The sequence below is a fragment of the Poecilia mexicana genome, unplaced genomic scaffold (genome assembly GCF_051168715.1).
Source record: "Poecilia mexicana isolate PSO_F unplaced genomic scaffold, ASM5116871v1 scaffold_17, whole genome shotgun sequence".
In the NCBI taxonomy this organism is placed as follows: domain Eukaryota; kingdom Metazoa; phylum Chordata; class Actinopteri; order Cyprinodontiformes; family Poeciliidae; genus Poecilia; species Poecilia mexicana.
In genome coordinates, this window is record NW_028263386.1 from 9,271,151 (window position 1) to 9,295,133 (window position 23,983).

At 36.7% G+C, this 23,983-nt stretch overlaps 2 protein-coding genes across 2 annotated transcripts; one reads left to right on the plus strand and one right to left on the minus strand.

The window, feature by feature from the left end:
- Positions 1 to 10,633: 10,633 nt before the first annotated feature.
- On the plus strand, positions 10,634 to 12,651 carry ccl25a (chemokine (C-C motif) ligand 25a). The gene is made up of 5 exons (XM_014981795.2): positions 10,634 to 10,690; positions 11,194 to 11,279; positions 11,573 to 11,690; positions 11,779 to 11,893; positions 11,990 to 12,651. The coding sequence occupies exons 2-5, from the start codon at positions 11,216 to 11,218 to the stop codon at positions 12,014 to 12,016; spliced, it is 324 nt and encodes a 107-aa protein (XP_014837281.1). The 5' UTR covers positions 10,634 to 10,690; positions 11,194 to 11,215; the 3' UTR covers positions 12,017 to 12,651.
- Positions 12,652 to 18,022: 5,371 nt separating this feature from the next.
- Positions 18,023 to 23,106, minus strand: LOC106914764 (serine/threonine-protein kinase NIM1-like). Its single transcript, XM_014981793.2, has 4 exons — positions 23,037 to 23,106; positions 22,664 to 22,936; positions 21,105 to 21,373; positions 18,023 to 19,654 (listed from the first exon to the last, which is right to left on the minus strand). Exons 1-4 carry the CDS (start codon positions 23,104 to 23,106, stop codon positions 18,899 to 18,901), a joined length of 1,368 nt encoding a protein of 455 aa, XP_014837279.2. The 3' UTR covers positions 18,023 to 18,898.
- Between the last annotated feature and the right edge of the window lie 877 nt (positions 23,107 to 23,983).

A 23,983-nucleotide genomic window follows, 5' to 3' on the forward strand; every position in this document is an offset into this window, starting at 1 on the left:
AATTTGCTGCTAAATGACATAAAAGAGCTAAAAACAAACATTGTATCTTTAGAATCATTCTTCTGTAGAAACTCTTGGATAACACATTGCTTTTTGTCTGCCTTGATGAATATATTCCTTATGTATTTTATTTAACTTGAAATGTTAACTTCATTTACTTTTCCGGGATTTCCAGTTTAACACAGCAGTTTGCTTCACAAAGCATTTTCTGAAGCACAACAGGTTTATAAAAGACATAAATCGTTTTAACCCAAAGAGCTATTGAAAAAGCAAACAAATGATAAATTTCTGTTTGTGTTTTGTCAGTTTTCTGTTTTGTAGTGATGCAATTCAAATTTCCTGCCAGTAGAGGGCGAACTGTCCTCACCTTCCGTGGAAGCTTAAAAAGGCCTCACTGTGAAACTTGCATCGAGAAACATAACTAAAGTGATGCATCAAACTAAACATTTCATTAATAACTTTTACGTAACATAATATGTAAGCTTCATAAATTACTTTAATGTAATTTATCATCTGTGTAGATTTAGATTAAAATGGTATCAAGGGTTTTTTGTGTCTGAATACTGGACGTTTCCCCAACCTGCATTTCCAACAAAATGAACCAAAGCAAAACTTCAACTCAGCATGTATTTAATATTCATTTCTAATAGTTGATATCATGCTAACTCAATCAAGATGAAGAAAGTTAGATTATCTGGATTAGTAAAAAAGAAAATTAAAACCTCCAGGGGAAAAGAAAACATTGGCATGTTTTGTGCCTGCCCATTGGGGTATGGTTGAGAAATGCTGAATGCTACACCTTTCATGAGAGTTTGCACCGAACAATGTCAAGCAAGAGTTTGGAGAGTCAAGCTCCAGATATCCTCAGGTTAAACTCAAACAGGCCACTGCTTGCATTGGAACTGTCTGTTACGGATGGGCTTCACTTGTCAAAAAAGCTTGGCTTCAGCTTTGGGACTAAAACAGTTTCGGTTCTTCTTTTATGCTTTAGTGTAGCTCATATGTCCTGTTCATTATAGTGAACACACTGAACTTGATTAGGCTTTATACAGCACTTCATGAAGCAGCGAATGAAAAATGTTTCTTGCAAACCTGCACGTTTAATGCAAGAGTAGTTCTTCAACATTTTACAACCACATTAAATAGTTCAAAACAGTTTAATGAAAAGAAATTAATCTGACTGGTCAATTTTATTCACTTCATTTAAAAGATACTTTAAAGACTGACGATCGGAAGGATCTTCGGTAGCAGTCAGTCTTCGAACAAATGTGAAGAAGTCTCTGACTGAAGAGTATTGCAGTGTGACAGTATCATGACTGTCATAACATGCTAACAGGTCAATTTCTGGAATAGCATAGATGATATTCCACAGAAGTTTCCTGGAGGACACCATTAGTTGTTGGCAAGCACTGCTAATCCACCTCATTTGCTTTTGCCACTCCTCTTTGAATATCTGAATGGCCTTACGAGCAGAAAAAAGGGCAGAGATACATTTAGAGAGTTTAGCCTGAAAAACTACCTTATCCTCCTATAACAACAATTTTTATAACTTTTTAAAAAATGTATATTAATGCATTTATCATCATTGTTATTCTATCATGTTCACAGATATAGGCTGGGGTTACCTCTTATGATCTCATTGCAAACACCCTAAACATTATTATCATGTGTATGGTATTTTTTTAAATTATATTTCTGAAGTATTTTTTGGCTCTAGTGGCAAATAAATTCTGCGTATGCTATTAAGAGTTAGCCTAACACATTAGTTAGAAAATCCAGCAGGTTTTCAAGCATGAATCAGACCAGTTAAGTTGGGTTTGGTGTAATTTGCAGACCAGAGTTCAGATTACAAATGTAAAAGAACCCAGTAAGCACCAGTAATATCATGTATGATATTACTGGTGCTTGTATGAGAGCAACAATCAATATGTGACAACAAGTCATCTTCATGGCTGTCAGTGGTTATTAACTCTACATGGTTCTTCAAAATTGAACCAAAGTTGCTTTTGAGTTACATTCACTGCAACCGAAGTACCACAGCTGCTTGCACCACAATGTGAAAACATTGGGTAAAAAAGAAAAAGATATATAAAAGCACTGCCCTCTTGTTTAGTCTAATACTTTTGAAAGCTTTGTGGTGTTTTTATGACAATCTTACATAACAGGCTTGTTGTTTTTCACATTCTTGTAACTAATACCCCAAAAACACAAGAATGGGGATTTCACAAAGTATGTATGATTGTGTAATAAAAAAACTTCAAACATATCAGATTTGCTTCGTTATAAAACAAGACAAGTTCTGTCTTATCTCTTGAAGCAGCAGCTGAATTATTATATAAAGGAAAAATGCTTTACTAAGAGGTCCAGGCTTTACGCAATGTCAGTCTTTGATACAAAATGTGTAAAATGTGGCTACTAACACAGCAATTTGTGTTGTGATTTATGTCCTTTATGTCCTGCAGGTTGAATCCCATTAACAGTTATTTAACAAACCGGAACATTTCACAGAGATCATAAATTATGGTCAAAATATTAAAATCTAGTTTTACTTCACAGCTCACAGTCCTTTTAACAAGTCTGTGCAGAATTTGTAAAATAATTTTAGGACTCTTTCCAACTTTGGAAGAATATAGAAATGTTTTTATTTGCAGTATAACCTTGATACAGTTATCAGACGTCACGCCTACATGTGGAGTGATATATAACCTTATTAATTTAATAGGAGCTTAGTACTTTTTTATTGTGTCTGGTTGTAGAAACTCCAGCTTGGAGCCCCAATAAATCATCTTCATGGTTGTTCATAGGATTGTAATTTTCCAACTCTAACAAGATATTTGTGATTTGTATTATTTTAACCTGACCCTTTCAGAGGAAATAAAGAAATTGAATATGTAAAATGTAAACTTTATAAACATATTTTCAGGGTTGTAGCAACAATCATGGTTGATGTTCTGGAGTTAGTCTAGAACACCAAAGGTCAAATGTTGAAGGTAAGGTAATTTTTATCTATATAGCACGTTTTCAGTAACAAGGCAGGTCAAAGTGCTTTACAGGAATTAGAAGGGATCATAAACAAAACAACAAAACCAAAAGAAAGAGAAAAATGCACAATAAAAGAAAACTAGACTTTAAAATGTTCAAGTAGCTAAATGTTGGTTCTCCATATTTGATTCTTGTTCTGGGTTGATAAGGACTCCACAATTTATAAACTAACAACAGTTTCTCTAAGTCTTGCTCCGATATTAAAAGTATAAGGCTAATTGTTTGTCTAAAGTAATAAATTCTCCATAATTCATTAACTGACAGGAGTTTCTCTTGAAAGCATGAAATGTAAATAAATCCTGGTCGGTCTTTTGAATGATTTACAAAGTACATAAGTACTTTGTGCCCTCCCCACAAAAAATAGCTTTCTCAAACAGAAAGGCATTATCAGTTCATGCTACAGTAGAGAGAGTCAAAGAGCTTCTCCGATGTCAGCAGCTAGACCAACGAGGTATTGTTTGTGAGCATAAAGTTTTCCAGGTGAGAAAATGTGGTCTTTTAACACGGTTTTTGTGTTTTAAGAGTTCTCTATTGTATTACCTTCAGTAGCAACCATCCATCCATACATTATCTGATGACACTAACTCTTCATGATGGTTGCTGGTGCCTTTGACCAATAATCATCAGCTGAGAGGCGGGGCACGCCCTGGACATGTCGCCAGTTTATCAGAGGCTGGAGTGACCAATTTTGTTTATTGTGTCTGAGCCAAATGAACAAGAGAAAGTTTTTGTATATCATAAAATTGTTTTTTAGTGTAAAATAACTTGCTGTGAGAAAACTAGCTTTATAATCCAAATGGCAAGACAGACAGTGTATTTGAAACATCTCAGACATTGTTTCTGTTTCACTCAGAAACAATGTCTGTTTCTGTTCCACACAGAAACGATGTCTGAGTGACTTGTCTGCCTGTCACTGAGCGCTTCAAAATCCCTGGGTAGAGTGCCAGTTTGTGTGGTCTCCAAGCTATTGGCCTGAGACAAAATCTCTCCTTATTCTCTCTTCCTTACTGTTCATGTTCACATATAAATCTTTAGTTTATTTGCTCAACCCGAGCTGGAGATGTTGTTGTCTTTACTAACGTCTTTGGTGGTCATTGTGTTATGCACTGAAGTCAAGGTGACCACATGTAACACCGCCACTCCTTGGCAACTTTCAACTGTTTTCAAAGGGGCTTTCTCCTGGCTTTCTTTCTGTCATGCTGTTTTCTGACTCTGCTTCTTAGCTGCTCGGGTATTTGTAGATCAGGCTTTTCTTTCCACACTAAGTTACACACATCTTGTGGCACCTTTTGTTCGAGGACGAGCAGTTGCCTGTATTCCACTTTCTTTCATTCTTCCAATGTTTGAATTTGGATGTTTGCAACTAAGTGAGAGATTAGCTTCTTAAAATACACAAGTCATATTGAATAGAACGTTAAGAGCAATGTTTTTGTTCATATTATCATCAAACATTAGTTTTTCTTTTTTGTCAGTTAGTAGGAATATGTTTCATCTTGGCAAATTTAAGAAGTGGAAGTTCCAACCATAAAAAAAATAAAAACCAGCAGAAAATTAATGTGAGAAAACTTAATCCCCTGATGTTTGTGTTTAGGCAACAGATAAATCAAACAACTTTCTGTTTCTCAATTTATTCTTTTTAAGGCACATTCCAGTTTAAAAATGGATGGTTGCAACAGAAGTAAGTGTTCAATGTGTGTTACTATTCAGTCCGCAGCATTTGAAATGGTTCTGCTCTTGTCCATGTTGTAGCTTTTCTTATACTGTGTGCCAAGATAAAGAATTTCACATTCTGATGAATGGCTTCTTGGAGACATCTTCCTTTCAAATGTATGTAAATGACAGCAGAGATGAAGGGATAAAGCAGCGTATCATGCTGTCTGAAAGGAACGCTGAAGACAACACGGTGAATCATTACCCGGACCGAGTCCAAGTCTCCTTGGCATCGAACCATCAGATCCTGACAAATGGGCCCATTAATCCATCAGGATTTCTCAAACATGCAAGCCAAGATCAGAGATCAACAGTGCCATTTTTCTTTTCTCAATAACTTACAAGCTATTTTTCCAGTAAACAAAATATGAACGTGATCAAATGTACACAGACAGCAGGAAACATGTCAAGCCAAAATTGCACAACGAAGCCAAGTAAATTGCCAGTAAATCATAGAAAATGTAACATTAAATGCTGCAAGAGTCTGGGTGGTATCTGGGGAGAAATATAAATTTTCCCAGCAGGCAAATAAAGATGCAACCCTTTACTGGGTTCCAGCAGATGATGTTAGAAACAAAAACAGTGAGTGGCCGGATCAGGTGTCCACTCAGGCACTGAGGGCCTCATTAACTTCTGTCACTCGCAGTAATGCAGAAATTCCTTTGAAAGTGACATAAACAGCTATTTTCAGGAGTTAAGAGGAAACGCTTTAAGTGGAAATGTGATATAGGAGTGCTGACAAGGGATTTAATGAAATATTTCTCCACAGCCGTTGGCTAAAAATAACAGAACATAACAGACTCGGCACAAGGGATGGTTCATAATGACAGATTCTTTTAAGAATAATATAAAAAGAGCAAACATTAAATCACTATGGAAAAAATAAATGCTAAAAATGTAAGTAAATTCCCATAATTCAAAACGAGGAAGAAATACATTATAGTTGCTCCTAAGATGAGTTAATGTGCGCTATAAATTGATTGATAGAAAGTAATCAGATTACACAAGAACACTTTAAATAGCTACATTAAATCTAATATCGAAGGGGTTTTATCCATATTGAAACCTTAATTCCTACTTTGATACTTCTGCTTCAAAATTATTCCACCTTTCTGAATAAGATTCTTTATAAAAACACACCTTTGAAAATCAGGTGTGGTCTGAGGCACAGCTCAGGCATACTAATACCTTAACGGCTCTATTATGCTTCCTTGAACAGGTTAGGATAGGTCTATGGACGATACAAAACATATTCATTACAATTTTTTGCACAAAATCATTTTTAGGAAAGAGATTTTAGTCTGCTCAATTCGCAGTTTTGGATTCCTTTCAGAATGAGCTGTTTTAGGGCCTCTTATCACTTTAAATTATAAGCTGCTGCTGGCCACGCCCCCCCTACTCAACTGGCTGCAAACAGAAGCACAACTATACAACTGTGCATCTTTGAAAAGCAGAAGTGGAGCCTCCTGCACAACCAACAAGAATGCAACAAGTGGTTTCTGGATGGTAAGTCAACAACGAAACATTTGTATATTCCAGCAGCCATTGTACAGTGCACACAACGGTTAAACCAGCTGAGCAAATGTGGTGGAATGCAGCTTTAGGTTGCTAGGCAATGGGGTGGGCTTTGCTGGGGTTGCTAGGTGAAGTTGAAGTGCCTGTTGAATGTGACTTAACAATTGGAAGGTTTTTAAAGCTACTCATTTTCCAGACACCAAAAAACTTTAACTTGGGCTGATTTTAGAGGCAGAACTTCAATTTGCTCTATCTGACCATATTGAAGTGCAAAATCGTGCAAATGTGAATTTTGCATAATATTTCCCTTTTAACTGTTGACTGTGAAGTTTCATTGCATGTCAGAAACAAGGTAAAATAGGGAAAATTTCCCCTAAAGTTTAGAGATCATCAAAGTAAGGAAATGAAGCTAAAAAATGACAAAGGCAGTGAGTAAGGAGAAACACCTGGAAGCTTAGTTCACAAGTTAAAAGGTAAGTTGGAGGTGGCAGAAACAGGAAACTATCAAGAGCTGCCACCAGGTTCCCTGAAGTTCCCTGAGGTGAAAAACCCTCAACTGACAGCAAAAGACCTGCAGCAAGACTTGTTGGCAGCAAACGCTGAGGTTTCAGCTTTCAGCTCCTACACAATGAAGGGCTTCATGTGTCATCTCCAAATGATAAACCACTGACTGTACTGACCCAAAGGTGTGAGAAAAAGCAGCTCATGAATAAACTAGCCAAAAGTAAACAGGTTTTATGATTCTAATCTGTGACTCAAAGTGGGAAGTTTTTCCTTCTTTGGATTGGCAATGTCTGAAAGAGGAAAGAAAGTGTCTGCTAAAAAAGAACACTGTGCCTACAGGAAAGCACGGCGGTGGCTCTGTGATGCTCTGGGGCTGCTCTGCCTCTTCTTGTTCTGGAAACCCACAAGATGAACTCAGTTAGATGTCAGGAAATCCTGGGAGAAATCCCATTCTGTCTGTTTAGAAGCTGAAATTTGGGTGTCATTGGACCTTGAAGGAAGTTTTAGAAAATCTTATGATGTTGATAATATTATTAAATGTTGCCATGACAACATCAGGTTCAAAATATGCTTATTTTTTCTTTCTTCTCTTTCTGATCTGTGCTTCCAACTCCATGTGACCTTCAGCATTTTTGGCAGCGTCATTTGTGGCCAGTGTGAGCTGTTGCTGCCCTACTGGCTAAATATTTTATCAGCATGAAAAATACAACCTTCAAAACTATATTAGCCAACAGCTGGTAAACTCAAAGCAATCCTTTGTGAGGTAAATATTGCGCACACTGATATCGTGATGATATTTTCTTGATGACTCTCTTTTAAAGGACTCCAATGATCCCAGGCACATCTCAAAGTCCTAGAAGACACTACAGTGTCCATCATAGTCTTGTGACTCTTATAAAACTTTCCAGTAGGATTTGAAAGAAATGCAGCCGCAGCACGCAACTCCAAGAATATCAGTGAACCGCCTGCATGAGTCTGTGTCTGGCTCTGGATCCCATTGTCAACATCTTATAACATCACAACGGTGCTCTAACATGCTTGTCATGGAAAGCCTTGAATAATTTTGAGACTTTAAAAGTCACTGAAAGTGATATTCTGTGTGAAATTTGGAAAACTCTGCTGAATTTCAATTGTTTTTGTATCCAAACAGCTGCTAGTTTATATGTTTTGCTTGAATCATTTTAGATCCACCTGTAAACCAATAGTTTTTAAACAACAAAGGCAGGGCAAATGTGGTGATAATCCAGTAAGAACTAGGTGTGAGGAGAGGTGGAAAACTAGGCCAGAGGAAACAAAGGGAGCTTTTCAACACTAGAAACAGCTTTACACCCAGTTACTTGTCTAAAAGAAGCCGAGCTGTCAGGAAGGGTTTGTAAAGCTTAACAATATCAACAAAATGTCAAGTAGGAATGCTATAATTAAATAATAAAACAACACATAAAATGAGCTTTAAGATTAGCTGTCCTAGTTTTTTTATTATAACAGATAGAGGCTAGTAAATCTAAGTCTGAAGTGTTACTTGTAATATTATAGTTCAAACCAAATTTTACGTATCACGAAGGAACTTCTTGTACGCTAGTTATGAATAATTGACGGCTCTTATTATTAAGCCAATTGAACAATCAAATGATGAGATAGCCTGAAGCCTTTATGAAGCCATAAAACATTTGTGTAACAACGTTTGGGAACTTCCAACCAATAAAAGTAAATAAGTAACAAACAAACTTTCACAAACTCTGTGCACTATTCTCTGTACTGCGCCATACGTTTGAAACCCTGACCGATGGAACATGATGCGTCTCACTTCTGGGAATAAAATTCATAAAAATGAAAAGAAAACTAAAAACAAACAGCTACAGGATCTCGTTAAAATAAAAGTAAAAACTTGGCGCTCATGTTACCAGGGTAAAGTTAGAAATGATTGCGCAGCAAATAAAAAACCCCAAATGAAAGTGGGAATCATTCAGCTCAACATTCACTTTGATTTCTCTGGAAATCGTGAATTAGATCTTATGTGGGCATATGCATAGTGCTACGCCACACGTGTATGCTATTTAAAACAATACCTTCAACATTAAGTCATGAATTTTAATGAAAAGTAGTTCAGATTTATCATTCCTGGTCAGTCATGCGAACTGGAGGATATTGCCAAAATATGTCATTAGAAATGTAAGTGACCCATTGCCTGCAGCTCTAAGAAAAGGTTAGAAGGAAATTATATCTGAACATCTCAAAACAATAAACAATATGACAATCAACCAGAGGCGGGCAGATTACCACAAAAACTGTTACTCAAGTAAAAATTAGCCATCCAAAAAAATACTCAAGTTATAGTAAAAAAGCACTGAGTAACTCACCAAGACGTCACTGACCACTACAAAAAGATGGCATAGTAACAAAGAAAGATAAAAGGGACTTTGATTTATTAATAAATTTAACATCAACAGTGTTTTTATCTCTAGATAAAACTGCTGAAGTTTCTATTTAGGGCCCCCAAAACACCAGGGGCCTCCCACAAATGTTTACATTTTTACACAGACTATAGATCTAAGATTTTTATATTTGCTTATGAGAATCTGAATGATGTTAAATTTGATTTGATTTTACCATAGACAATAAAGTGAAAATATTCTAGATTGCCTAAAATGGAAACAAATCTTATTCTGCTTAAGGTCCCACACAACCTTGAGTCAGCACTGGGGATAAATAAAATACATTTTTAATAATCCAAAGCAACCTTAACTGATTTTACGCATGCTGAGTTGAATGTTTAAAGACACAGTTGTTACTGGAAATGAATAGATTTACAGGTAATTATTAAATGTTCGCGTTGTAGGTTGAATAATGTTAGGTGTGAGGTTAAGTAGTTTGAGTTTTGATTCCTAACCTAGAGCGAAGTTTTGACAGGTCAGGAATTACCTCAACGTTTACTGTAATTTATGAGATGTTTATCATCCAGATGTTGTTTTTGACTGGAGTAAAAAAAACATAGTTACCTGTGAAACAACCAAATACAACGAAAATTTCCTTTAAAGATAAATAAATAAAGTAAGTGGTTTAATTTTGCACTAAAGTATTTCTTTATTTTTTTATGTTGTACAAAATGAGTTAATGAAAAGTCAGACTGGTTTAAAAATGTTGTATGGAGAGTCCAAATGAGAATCAGCTAAAATAAAAAAAAATGTAATCGCTGCTGTAAACTGTAAATAGTTTAGAACTGGTAAAAACAAATAAGTGAATATTCTTTTTTATTTTATGTTTAAAAACTGCACATTGTTTATGACGAAACTTTGCCCTTCCTGTGCAGAATGTTACTTTTTATCCTGTTTTTATATGTTTTATGTCTTTATCTTTGTGTAAATCTTCAAGCTTTGATTGCCTGTCACTTTGCTGCTTTTGCAATTTCCCCGTTGTGGGACAATAAAAGATATTTTTCTGTCCAAATGAAAAAGTCTTTTGCTTTTACATAAATTTCATTTATTTTCCACTTTCTGTACTTGGATGCAAATGTTTCTCTTTCGGTTTTTTTTTATAGCCCTTAAACCTTTGAAAAGTGAGTTGTTGTCTTTCTCTTTATGCTAATTGTTGTCATTTACTAATGAACTAAATTAAGCTGAATGCATTTATGGACTTATGATTCTTTTAAATAACTGTTGCACATAATTGGGGGGAAAAAATCAAGCAATCTTTTCTGTTTTTCTCAGAGGTAACGTCTGAGAAAAATGCACAAAAACACAAAAACGCCAGTGACACTTTGAAACTCATAAGCCATCCTTTAAAAAAAAAACAACACCCTGATAAGTACAAAGGTGACTCTGCTGGCATTTGGCCAGCGCAGACATCTTATAAAGAGAAGTGCCTGCACAGGTTTGCTAGACACAAGAAGAGGGAGCTGCAACTGACACTGACAGCATCTCAGGTGAGATATTTTAGGGTTAGAGTTAGTTCGTCTTTATTTTATTTCTAGCTTGTTGTTCATTTCACTATGCTAAGAGGAAACAGGAATTGCCATAATTTGCAGGATGTAAATGTTTAGTTAAATTATTAGGTTAATTATCCAAATCCACGGGAGAGAACAGGCATCTCTGGGGGAATGTTTGTGCATCCTAATTTTTTCTTAAAAGCAACTGCAAACAGTTAGTTTTGACATGAAATGAATATCAAGAATGCATAATGTATAAAAGAATAAAAAGCAAACATACTTGTCATTAAGAGTCACTTATATAACAGGAAATTTTTTCCAATAATCCAAAATAAATTACTTTGTTGATCCAAGGTGTGACTGGACAGGTGTTAGACAAAGACTGACATTTCTGCATTTGTCAAAAGTTCAAGGTTTATTTGGGAATGTGTGGGTGGAACGGAGCTGCAGTAATGAGACTGATAAGGCTGATTGCATTGTTTTTTTTATTTGTTTTCCAGATTTTCCTCTACAGACTTCAACATGCGGTTCAACACGCTGTCCTTCCTGCTCATTCTTTCTTGTTTCTGCTTCGCTTGGGCACAAGGTAAAGATTTATCAAACAAACAGCTGGTTTCTGAAAACAGTGTTGCATATCTAGCATGCAATAAAGAAGTAATTAGGGTTAAAAAGTTTGGTTTATTGCCAGACTGCTGGGATGGGTAGATGTGACTTCCTGTGCCTTTACTGCTTACTTTACAACCTTAAACATCGCCATAGCTAGTTCTGACTGATTAACTAAGATTAATCAACTATAATGTTTCTGCAAATTTATTACAAAAGTTGCGATGTTTTTGTAATTTGTCGGCTCTGAATTGAAGTTGATTTATGATATTTCAGTGTCCTACGAGGACTGCTGCCTGAAGTATGTGAAGAATCTCGCCAACAACGTTCAAAAGCATGCAGTGAACTACAGACGCCAGAGGACAGACGGCGGCTGCAACATCCCTGCCGTAATGTAAGTTTTACAAACAGGAAACGGTTGTTTTGAGTCACATCTGATCGCCTGAACCGGAACCTCACCTGAACTCTTCACCTCCCTTTAGCTTCATCATGAAGAGGGGACGCAAGTTTTGCACAGACCCCAATGAGAAATGGGTCAAGGAGCTTGTGCTGAAGATTGACGAGAAGAACGAGAAGAATGAGAAGAAAGAGAAAAAGGTAAATATAGGAAATATTCTTACTACTTGAAATCTGCAAAGAGGTAACTTGTAAAAAAACTTTTCTAAAACGTTTGATTTTTTTCTGTCTTTGCAGCATTTTAGGCATCCAAAAAGAGGCTGAAGAGGACGGCTCCCCGCAGCGACACCACCTCCAATCTTCCTGCTGTTTGCAGTTTTATTACCGAGCAAAGAGCGACTTTTACGGCGATTTTATGGAGTCTGACTGGAGTCAGGAGGCTGGCCAAGAAAATGTTGCAGCTCTGCCTTTGCTTTCGCTCAGCATTAACACAACAGGTCAAAAGCTACTCTAGAGTTGCAGCTGCACTCTGCTGTTAACAAATGGATGTTTTAAGTTGATAGGTGACCATAGAATATATTCACAGTCCACACATTTCAACGCATGGCTGCTTCAGCAACCGTTTTCATTCCATCAAACATGAAATAAACTGTTTGATTGTAGAAATGGTGATGGAGAGTAAATTATAAGTGTTCATACAATATTTAATACATCTGCAGCGTCTACACATTTCATTTAAGTAATTATATGACTGGAACTGTAATTGCTTTTTTAAAGTTTGTGCCATAGAAAATGAGAAGCTTTGTCATACTTTAATTTAGATTTTTTTTTAAGTGTCTTTCATTTCATACCTTTGTGTACAGGTTTTATAGCAAATTATGTGCTCTAATAAAAACATGTAATTATAAAATCTCACATGGTGTTTATGTGTCAAAAATGATTAAAGATGCTGAGACATATACTGGTGTGTTTTGGTGCAAATTTTGCAAATAAACCGCAGTTTAGAGTAAAAAAGCTTATAAAGGCGACGACTTCAAAAGGGGGAAACTGTAAACTGGAGAACACCATATTAATTGTGAAGTATGGCGGTGGCTGTATTATGTAGCGTGGTTTTTTTCCTGCAGGAAAGGCTGGTGACTTAAAGAGGAACAAACATTATGCAGAAATATCACAGCAATATCTCAAGACATGAGCCAGGAAGTTAAAGCTCAGACCAAATAGACGATGAGTAACCCGGCAAATTGGTTAGTAATTGCCGGCTATAAATTTGACCCAATTATACCAGTTCTGTCAGGAGGAGAGGGACAAAACTCCAGTAAACTACTGTGAGTTATTTTGGTAGGCTGTTTGACCCAATTCATAAACTTATTTCTACCAAATACTAAAGAAACATAAGTTTACTTCTGACTTTGAAGAAAGTTTATAAAGTAATCTTGTTCATTATTTTGGCATTTAACAAAATCTGATAAGATGTCAGACAATGAGAAAGTGTGTGCAAATACTTGAGTATGACATTTGGGTTGATTATGATGAAATAATCAAACATTTCTTAAACAGTTTGATTCATTATCTCAAAAGCTTTTCATTTCTTGATGTGAATGTTTGATTTAAATCAACTTTACAGAACACAAGACTTCAAGTCATTATCCATTAATATGTAACTAGTCGAGTCATAAAGTGTTTTGAAATACAATAATGTAGGGGATTACAGTGATAAAATAATACAATAAAGCACTTAAGTTTGAGTTTAGGTAACATATTTACTCTATTACTGCAACAGGCTGAAGCAGAGCTTTTGTTCATTGTGTATTCAGTATCTCCAGTTTGTTGTATAAGGATTCATAGAACCATGAACTTTTAGCACTACAAACCTACTTGTATTTTATTTGAGCTTTATACGATAGAACAACACAAATTATAATTTAAAAACTTTTTTACAAATAGAGTTCTGGGAAAAATAAGAGCCCTCTGCACTGAACTTCATTGAAAACCTTCAGGTTATTCCACCTGATTCCTGAAACATTATTATTGTTGTTTCTAAATGAATACGAACTTGTTTTCTTTACATTATTTGAGGTCTGAAAGCTCTGCATCAGTTTTTTTTTTGTTTTTTTTTGTAATTTTGACCATTTCTTATTTTCTGATAATAAACATTCAATTTTTGCTTGGAATTTCAGAGACACGTTGTCAGTAATTGAAAGAATAAAAGAACAAATACTCAAACTTACACATATAAAACTAAAATAAGTTTTGTTTAGAGGTTGACACAAGCCAGATGTCACAACTAACATCTGGAAGAAGCAGCCATTTATGATCAAACTTTCTTTTATTAGCTAACATATAAAAAATGTGACGGACCCTGAACACAACATCGCTGCTGTGAAACATGGCGGTGGTAGGATCATGCTGTGGGGATGTTTTTCTTCTGCGGGGTCAAAGGAAAGGAGCCAAATAAAGGTCAGTTAGAGGCGACACAAAACGTGAGATACATTCAGCCAGAGCTACAGTGGGACGGTTTAATTCAATGGTGTTCAAACTTTTTGCAATTAAAAGCAGTTGTGGTCTACAAAAGATGTATTTTTTTATTATGAAAAATACAAAACATATTCTTTTGTAGAAAGAAACTAAATGCACAATGTTTCTACAAAAATAAAAATCTGTAAATCATTTTAGATGTATTGTAAGCCACAAGAAAATGATATGAATCTCTGTTTTTATTGTTTTCTTTCATTAAAAAAATAAAATAAAATCGGATTTAGCCTACTTTAATAAATTCTAAAACATGACTGGATGTTTGTGGTGATAAATACTCTACAATTAAAATTAACTGAAAAAATGTGGTAATCAAACAATGAATAGTTTGTTTTAGGATTATTTTAATTTGTCTGTAATTTATTTAGTCTGAAACACTGAGTTCCTTCAAACCTAATTAAAAAAAATCACATTTTCAGATTTGCTTTTGAACCATAATAAATGAAACATTGACCAACATTTTGATGCATTTTGCATTTTGTTTCTTGACAAAATGTAATGTTTACTGGTTTTCTTAAATGTTGACTGTGTGGCGTCTTCTGTGACTTCATTTTTGTGTTTTTGTGGTGTAAAGCAATTTGCACTGCCTTGTTGCTGAAATGTGTTATGACAAAAAACTTGATTGATTGATTTTTTTTTTTTTGATCAGTGAAAATTTCACTTTAGTTTGCTTTAATTGTGTCACCATCTTTATTTCACCGTCTGGTGAAATAAATCTGTGCTTTTCTTGACTTGTGGACCAGGAATGCAAATGCCTCCTCTATGTTTGGACACAGCTGGTTTAGTTCAAAGCATGTTTAAGATTGTCATTCGGAAAAGAATTTGAAAATCATTTTAACATCAAATCCAAATGAAAACATTTGGGTTTTGTGGTTTTAACGTAATAAAGCATGAAATTGATCCTCTTATCTTACGTCACTGCTTTAATTTTGTCTAGTTATCAGGACTTTGACCACATCTATGCAGGTTTGGTTGGAATTTGGATCAAAATTTCCCTTTCAAAGTGCAGCTCAAGCAAGAAAGCTTGCACAGGACTCGTGTATCAGCGCATGATTAGGAGCACTATCTGATAAGCCATGGAGCTTGAATTACTAACTTTTTATTTGTATCTTGCTCCCTCATCTCCATGGGCACTGCTGGGGCTTGCTGCAGATAAGATCTTACCATGCCTAACGCAGTGTGTGTTTGACTTTGCTGCCACCAGAGATTGATGACTTCCACACAGGTGCCTTGCAGAGGCTTCATCTTGCAGAGAGCAAGATGAAGCCCAGATAGTGAGTGTCTCAATAGAAAAATTATTAGCCCGCACAGGCCCACTTTAAAAATGTGATGTATGTTGATTAAAGAATGAGTAGGAACACCTTTAAGCTTGTCATCGTCTCTGCTTAAAACACCGGTGAGAGAAAAGTTACTGTTAAGGCAGTTTTAATGTAGTGCGACTGAGATTTAAAAGCCAAGAGGCCTCACAGACTTCAAGTATCTGTTTGAAAATGGTGCCAACTTAGCTCACAGGCAGAAGGAGTGATGAATAGCCTGACAAATGCAAGATAATTACCAAAACAATTATTGCATATCGAATATTGGTGGACATCCAATACTTCTTTGAGAGTGACTAATAGGAGTACCACCCTCATAGGTCAAAAACACTGTTTTGCAACTTGAAAGGGATTTTAACGCTTTCGTTTCTTCTTGTCTATATCGCAACAATGCTCAGAGGAGAGCTACATTTTTTTAAAATGCAAGCTGGGGCAAAACCTGCTGCTTCTTTTGCGAAGGATGAAAAAAACATGAAAGACAAGTCGGAAAACGAATACAGGAAAGAAAAGTTTACACTAAAACAAATGTCATAAAATCGGAGCTGTTATGGCATATGCTGGAAAGGTGTGAAAATTATAGTTATAAATTATTAAAACAGGCTTGAAAAACAGAAATAATGACCTCATCTGACACACTGTGACTTATTTATTAATGAAATGGTTGTGCAAGCTGGATGTCAGACACTAATAACAGTGCCATGGCTGTAAATTATGGCTCCCATAAAAGTTAAAACATATAAAATGAAAGATGAAAGCCGCTGTAAAACGTTTCAGAAAGCAACACTGTTTGGAAATGACACCTTTTTCCTTCGAATTGCATTTTCCACCAGCATCAACAAGTCACAGCAGATACTTGTATGCCATATAAGACCGAATTGAAGACAACAAATCAAATTTACTGTGTCATTATAAGAGAAAATTCAGTTCCTTCTTCAGTAATAGTGGGGTGAGTTGATCTGTATAAAGCAAAAGTAAAAAAAAGTAATATTTTATTGCTTTTTAAAAGATATTTAGTGTGCTTAATATCCTCATAAGTATTATATACTGGTAGTAATGTATACAAACAAAGCAAGGTTGTATACTTAAGAATAATTTAGTGAAATATTTGACCTTTTTGGGTAACAAGAGTGTGATGAAAAGAGTTTCCTTCTTTCTGTCGCATCAGCTGAGCTACAACTGGATAAAAACAATATTTTATTAAAAACAACAACAAATTAATGATACTTGCACTTTTATTGAGACAATCTGTACTTGGTGTTTTACATTTTTTAAAATATTTTCTGTTTGTATTGACTTTATGGAGAATTATTTGGTCAAACTGTGAATGTTGAACAAGTTAGCACTAGCTTGCGCAAGCTACTTGGCATCTAAAAGGCTAATGTTCTCTAAAGTGATTAAACTTGTTATGTATTGTTGATAACTAAAGTTATTGACACAATCCACAGACTTTAGCGTTATTTTACAGCATAAATGTAATTTTTTATTTTAAAATAGTGGCCTGATGAGAATTATGGAGTTTCTTCTTTCGTCTCTAACCAAATAAACACGGTCACTAATTCTCTAACGCAGAATTTAAGAAAAAAAAACAGGATTTTTTAAAAAATCTGTACAGTTGCATAAAATATTTGAAGAATGAGCAATTTTGTTATTTGCTGTAAACTACAAACAATTGAGTTTGACATTAAAAATATGAGACAATAGATCATTTCCCCGAACCATTGTTAAATCATCAATTATTTGTGATCATGTTTCAGTTTCTCTAACATTACGTCCGTCAAGAATCACTTAGAGCAGAAGTATAAAACTTTTATAAAAATATATGTTTCTTACCAATTTTGTTAAAACTATTACTATGTTGTGGCAGTTCTGTGGTGGTTCCTCACAACACATCCGGCCATGAAAGCTAAGGCTAGTTAGCATTGCTTTTTTTCTGGAATTATAAGTTGTTTCCCTGCCATTAGCACATTTAGCAGCGCATTCACTAGGTGGATTGGCAGCGTTAAGACCTTCCTTCTGGCCCTGATCAGTTGTTTTTTTGGTCAGGAGAAATGTATTTCTTCAGAAGGCAATAGTAGCTCAGGGAGAAGGTGGAGAAGCTCAATCTTATCACAGATTGCCTGTCTCATCTCATACCATAACAAAATGGTGACAGTTTTAACAAATATGTAAAAAACTTTTTTATTTATAAAAGTTGCGTACTGTTGCTTTAATTGGAATCTGACAATCTGCAAAAGGCTAAAAAATGCCCAAAATTAAAAGAGAATTAAGAACGGATAAAAAACAGTCATTGATTTCCACCATTAAGAAAATGGTTACAAAGCAATGTCTTAGACTTCGGGACATACAGAGAACCACACTGAGAATCTTTGTCCATAAAGAAACAACATGGAAAATCCTATGACTCTTCCCAGTAGTGGATGACCTCCATGGAGAAAATCAAGGATTCATACAGGAGAACACATGAAAACCCATAAACCACATCTGAAGCTTTACAGCCTGCCTCACTTGAGGTCGGGTTTAATGAATCATTCATAAACATGATATTCAGGAGACCAGAGCTGTAAAAAAAAAAAACTGCATTCTTGGTAGAGCAAAACTCACTGGTCCAGTCAAAGCCTGGACTTAAATCCAACTGACATGTTGCAACATGATCTTAAACAGGCCACTTATATGTAAACAATCATTCAACTTTTCTGCAAAGAAAAATGTTGACATTCTTTTGGATAGTCAGGTTTTGATGTCAAATGCGAATGTTTGCTGTCAACATTTAAAGAAATTTTCTTTACCTTGCCGATGCTTTTGGAGGAGGGAGCATTTTCTTAAACTGAGTTCTTAGATTTGGTTAAGGACAAATTTGACTCATGCATCCCTGAACTGGGTGATGCAGGCATGGAAAATGCACGGCTGGTTGCATTCACTAATCTACAAATAAAAAAAACTCTCCTGACTTGTTTTTATATTTCTAAATTCCTGTAATCAGAATTGGAAGAGGGTCACTGACAACCTTCAACAAATTTCCTTCACGCTCAACTGATTTAAGTGCAGCTCCAGTTGCAACAACTCTGGATGTTATTTCAGTGGACAAGAAAGAGGCCAAGTATGTTCATGGAGCATGCTACTGTGTACATTCTCAGAAACCTTCATAATACATGAAATCATGCTCTGTCTCTTCAGAAACCTCATGCTATTGCCAAAATACTTGCACTTAAATCAAAGTGTGTGGACATTAAAAAAAAAAGAGGGTCAAGTTACAGTGAGTGTGTCTAAAAAAGTTTTTCACAATTGCAGAAAATGTCCAAGTTGGGACCATACCCTACAGCTCAGAGTGGAAGCACATCTTAAAAAGCAAAAGATGGAGCTACATGATGGCACAGACCACAGAGTGGCGCTTGTACAGATGGCCCTCTGACCCGGCTTTCCACCTCAGTCTGTTCAGGGACTCACTCGTGCGTGTCCGACTGTAACCCGCAGCCTCTATTGATCTTCTCTTCTGGATCTGATGAAGCACGATCCGGTAAGTCCCAGTGACGGGGCTTCTCAAGTCAAGACTGTTGTTGAGGAGATGAACCGCGCTGATGCCAAGATCCTCCAGCACCACTTTCACGCTCAGATCCTCTGAGGTGAGGACGTGGTTCTGGTCGACCAGGTGTGACGGAGTAGGTCTGGAGGGCGGGTAGGCCTGAGGGTACTCGATGCCCGTCATCCAGTCACTCGTCATAATCTGCGCCAAGGTGAGGCGGTCTACGGGAACTGGCCTCAGGAGGCCCTTTATTATCTCCTGACAGGATTGGGGAACGTATGAGGGAATGGCATAAGAACCCTGCAGGATGCAAATCTTCAACCGGGTCGTGGTGGCTGCTTTAAAGGGCATTGTGGCGGTCACCATGAAGTAAAGCAAAATACCCAGAGCCCAAGTATCTGCATAGCGTCCAATGTAGCCTTTCTCTTTGAAAATCTCAGGCGCTGCATAAGGTGGAGAGCCACAGAATGTGTGGAGTACATCACTGGAGCAGCAACACGTGCTAAAACCAAAATCCCCGACTTTAATGCAGTAGGTGTGGGTGTAGAACACATTCTCAGCCTTCAGGTCCCTGTGGACAATGTTATTATCATGCTGGAAAAGGAGAAGACAAACACATGTTATTGAAGCAATCAGAGCTGATAATAAAAGTTAAAAAGTTTAGCTCTTTTTTTAAAGCTCCAGTACGTAACTTTTATTTAAAGATGCATATCTGTAAAACTGTCGGGACAGTATGATATGAGACAGATAATCTGAAAAAAATCAATCTCTTCCACCTCCTCGCTCTACTGCTATTGCTCCTGGTCAGGAACAACCAATCAGAGTCAGGAGGAGGGCCTTAGCGCTGTCAATCAATCTCATGTACTCACTGGTAAATGTGCTAATGGTAGAGAAACACCTTATCGTTACTGCTGTCAATGGTGGCCATGCTAACTAGCCTTACCATTCACAACAAGCTCTGCTGACTGGAAGATATTATATAGTAGCATGATTGGCAGCGCTAAGACCCGTCTCCTGGCTCTGATTGGTTGTTTCTGGTTAGCACTGGGAGCACTGGGAGAAGGCAGAGGAGCTCAATTTTTTTACAGATTATCTGTCTCATACTATACTGTCACATCATAGTGACAGTTTCAACAAATATGTCAAAAAATATATTTATGTACTGCAGCTTTAACCCCCCTAGCAGCGAAGTTGCTGATTGTATCTAAACTCTCATTCCCATTGAGGGTTATGGTACAGGTTGGTGTGATTTGTTAAGCTATTTGTCTGTTTCCCTTGTATGTTTTAGATAAGAGATGCAGGGCAGTGTGCCTTAAGGATCAGAGCTGGGGAACACTGACTCATGTGGGAACGAGGTATAAGTGAAAAACTCTTCCCTCTCTCTCATGTTGGGTGTGCAAAACTGCAAAAATTAAATCAGTCCATTATGAGCTGCTGTATGAGGATCAAAGATTAATTTGACAAAACTCAAGGTGGGGGACATCAACAGATTTGGTCCCCACTGTATAGTGGGGCATAGATGTATAGTATGTACAACTATGCATCTTTGAAAAGCAGAAGTGGAGCCTCCTGCACAACCAACAAGAATTTAGTAAGTGGTTTCTGATTGATAAGTCAATAACAGCGGATACAGTGGTAAAATCAACTTAACAAGTGCTCTGGAGCTCCGCTTGGGTTGCTAGGCGATGGGATGGGCTTTGCTGGGGTTGCTAGTTAACAACGAAGTGTGACTCAACAATCGGGAGATTTTTGAAATGGCTCATTTTCTAGACACCAAAAAACCATTAACTTATTGCTTAAGAACTTGGACTGTTTATAGAAGCTGTCAATTTCCAAAATTGAAGGGCAAAAATGTGAATTTTGCATAATTTTTTAGTCAAAAATTATTCAGTACTTTTCCCTAAACATCATCATGTCAGTTCCTGGAACCCTCAGTGTTTGACCCGGTTTGACACTTTCCTCTGAAGCTGTTTGCTTTCGTTTTCCTGGGAAACCTAACGCCCACTGCGTTCCCCAGAGAACTGCCTCCGTCTCACTAACTCACCATGTGCTTGACTGCTGAGAGGACCTGCGAAAACACCAGCTTGCTTTCAAGGTCCGACAGGCGCCCCTTGGTGGTGATCCTGGAGAACAGCTCCCCTCCGCTGGCATACTCCATCACCAGGTAAAGGCGCTTGAAGGTTTCCACCACCTCGTACAGGCGCACTATGTTGGGATGGGAAAGCCTCTCCATGCAGGTGATCTCAGAGGCAAAGAGAGCTTGGGCGTGTTTGCTCAGGCGCTCCTTATCCAGGACTTTCACTGCTACTCTCTCTATATCACACGATGACACACAAAGAAAGATAATCAAAAACACAATTTTCTCTTAAGCTTCATAATCTCCTCATTTAAATTTCTATTAAAATGCAGCATTAGACCTGACATGTCCCCTCTAGCCCTTCACAACATAGCTGCCATGTGACTCGAAAGCAGACGAGGATGAAAACATTATGGATTAGTTAGGGTGATGAGATTAATCATGTCTTCTGACATGTGGAATGACCCAGATTGATGGAAGTATGTCTCCTTAAGCTCAGCTGGATGTCTGTGCATTCATCTGGTTCCCATCAAACACGTGATTCAAAACACAGAGCGGAAAAAAAATTATCAAAAAACGAGTCACAGGAAGAGGAAATGGAAGAATAAAAATCGTCTCTGTACAAACTGCACAGACATTTTTATGTAAAACATCTTTAAGTTGTTCATCATAAACAGTGGCGCGCCCAGGAGAGGGGTGAGGGGGGCCACGAGCCCCTCTTGAAAAACGCTGGCTACCCCAGAGAGTCATGTTCATGTCATATTAAGGCAAACAGAGCCATAAATATAAAACTCAATAAATGAATAAATACAAAATAAATAAATAGATAAATGAATAAAATTATGTATTTTTTTTCTATTTCTTTTCTTGTCTTATTTTTTATTTGTGACCCCCTAAATGTTTTAACACCAACCCCTATGAAAATGTTCTAGGATCTCCACTGCATGAAAATAGGTGCTTGACTACACAGGGAATAATAATTTAAAAGTTTAGAATAACTGGAGTGACAAATGAGGCTGGATGGTTGGAAGTTTCCATGATAAGTCTTTTTATCTTTCACACAATGCAAAAACACAAAATCTTACCAAGTATTTTTGGTCTGTTTTATAGTGCAAATACCTTAATACAGTTGAAATAAAACAAAACTAAATTATATGTAACTTTTCAGCAAGATATAGGAGTTTGTTTTAGGTCAATTATTCCTTAATATTTATGAAAAAGTACTTTCTCCACTGGTAGATTATTTCACTTGTAACAAGTGAAAAATATCTTGTTATAAGTGGAAAAAATCTGTGAGTTTAATGAGTATTTTTAAAATAAATCTTAAGAAATTATTTACTTAAACAAAGCTCCTCTATCTTGCTAAAAAGTTACTTGTGAGTTAGTTGTGTCTTATTTAAAGGGTTAAGATATTTGCACTGGAAACTAAACAAAAAAATACTGTATTTTTGTAGTGCACATATTGTTCTCCATAAGTGTGAAAGATTCTGTATGTCGTAATAAAATCAAAGCATCCAAAATCTCACCTTTAGTCAAGTCATGTATTCCCAGTCTAACCTGCGAAAAGTTACCAGAACCGATTTCTCCCTTCAGCTCGTAAAATCCCACGCGCCGTCCAAACGTCAGGTCGTCCATCACCCTCTCCGAATGGGTCATGTTGTACACGGCCTTCTCGAAGGCGGTCCTCTGCAGCGACTCCTCATCCTCTGTCCCCTTTCTGTTTCTCTCCACCTTGTTCTCCTTTGGTGATGCCAAAGTCAGGATTTCTTCTTGATGGGTGCCTGACCGTAAATAAGAACCTGACATTGAGAAAAAGGGAGTGAGGTAATGTCATGAAAACCTTCTGCAGTTTATATCACACATGCTGGAGTGGGAATTAAAATGTGTGTCTGTACTTACATGGTTTCCCTTTTATGTTCTTCTTGCTCCTCTCTGTGTTGATGGCATTATTTCTATTCTTCAAATACATGATTTCAATCCAGATGGGCGCACACTCTTTTCCTCAATTTCAATAAATACAGTGATTTTGAAGTAAAATGAAATATATTCTTCAGTAACCAAACACTCAAATTGAAAGGTTGAGTGGAAAAATGTGGAGCATGCATCAGAAGAAAAAAGAAATTTAAAAAGTGTTTCCTGAAAAGTCTTCCCTCCCAGAGTATACACTAGTATGCACTGGCACCGTTGCTCTGTATGCAGCAGTGTTGTCTCATGGTTTATAATCCAGAACTACTACATAATGCCCTATAATCCCCTCTGGTGTTGGCCTCCTCCCATGCAGACAGACAATATGTAGCCTCTGGAGACCTCATCAGACCTTGGAGATGAGCAAACCATCTGACCAACACTCAGTGTTGGAAATACATGTGGATCTATATCTGTACAGTCATTGTATGAATGCTATAAATTATTCATCCTCTTGCCTCTACAATCTTTTTGCTACAGAATTTGCACAACTCCTGTTAAAATATCACAGCAATGATCCAATAACAGCGTAATCGTATCTCATGAGACATTATGCAAACACTTTGTCTGCACTGATGAAGATTTATTAACCTCGGCATGCTGGGATTCTTGAAATTGAGAGGGAAAACTGATCACATGGCCACATTTCTGATAAATTTGGGAATTTATTGTCTGAAGGCATTTATGAAATTTCATTTATATAAGATCAGTCCTTAAATATTAAAAAAGCCACACAAAACCATATGAGATGGTAACATAAAGTACTTGGTTCTGACGAATTCGAAGACTGTGAATTTCATTCTCTCAGAACTGACAAAAATATGTGAACTGTATGACAGGACTTTATGTTTCACCTAATCTACTTAATTTTTCACATATCT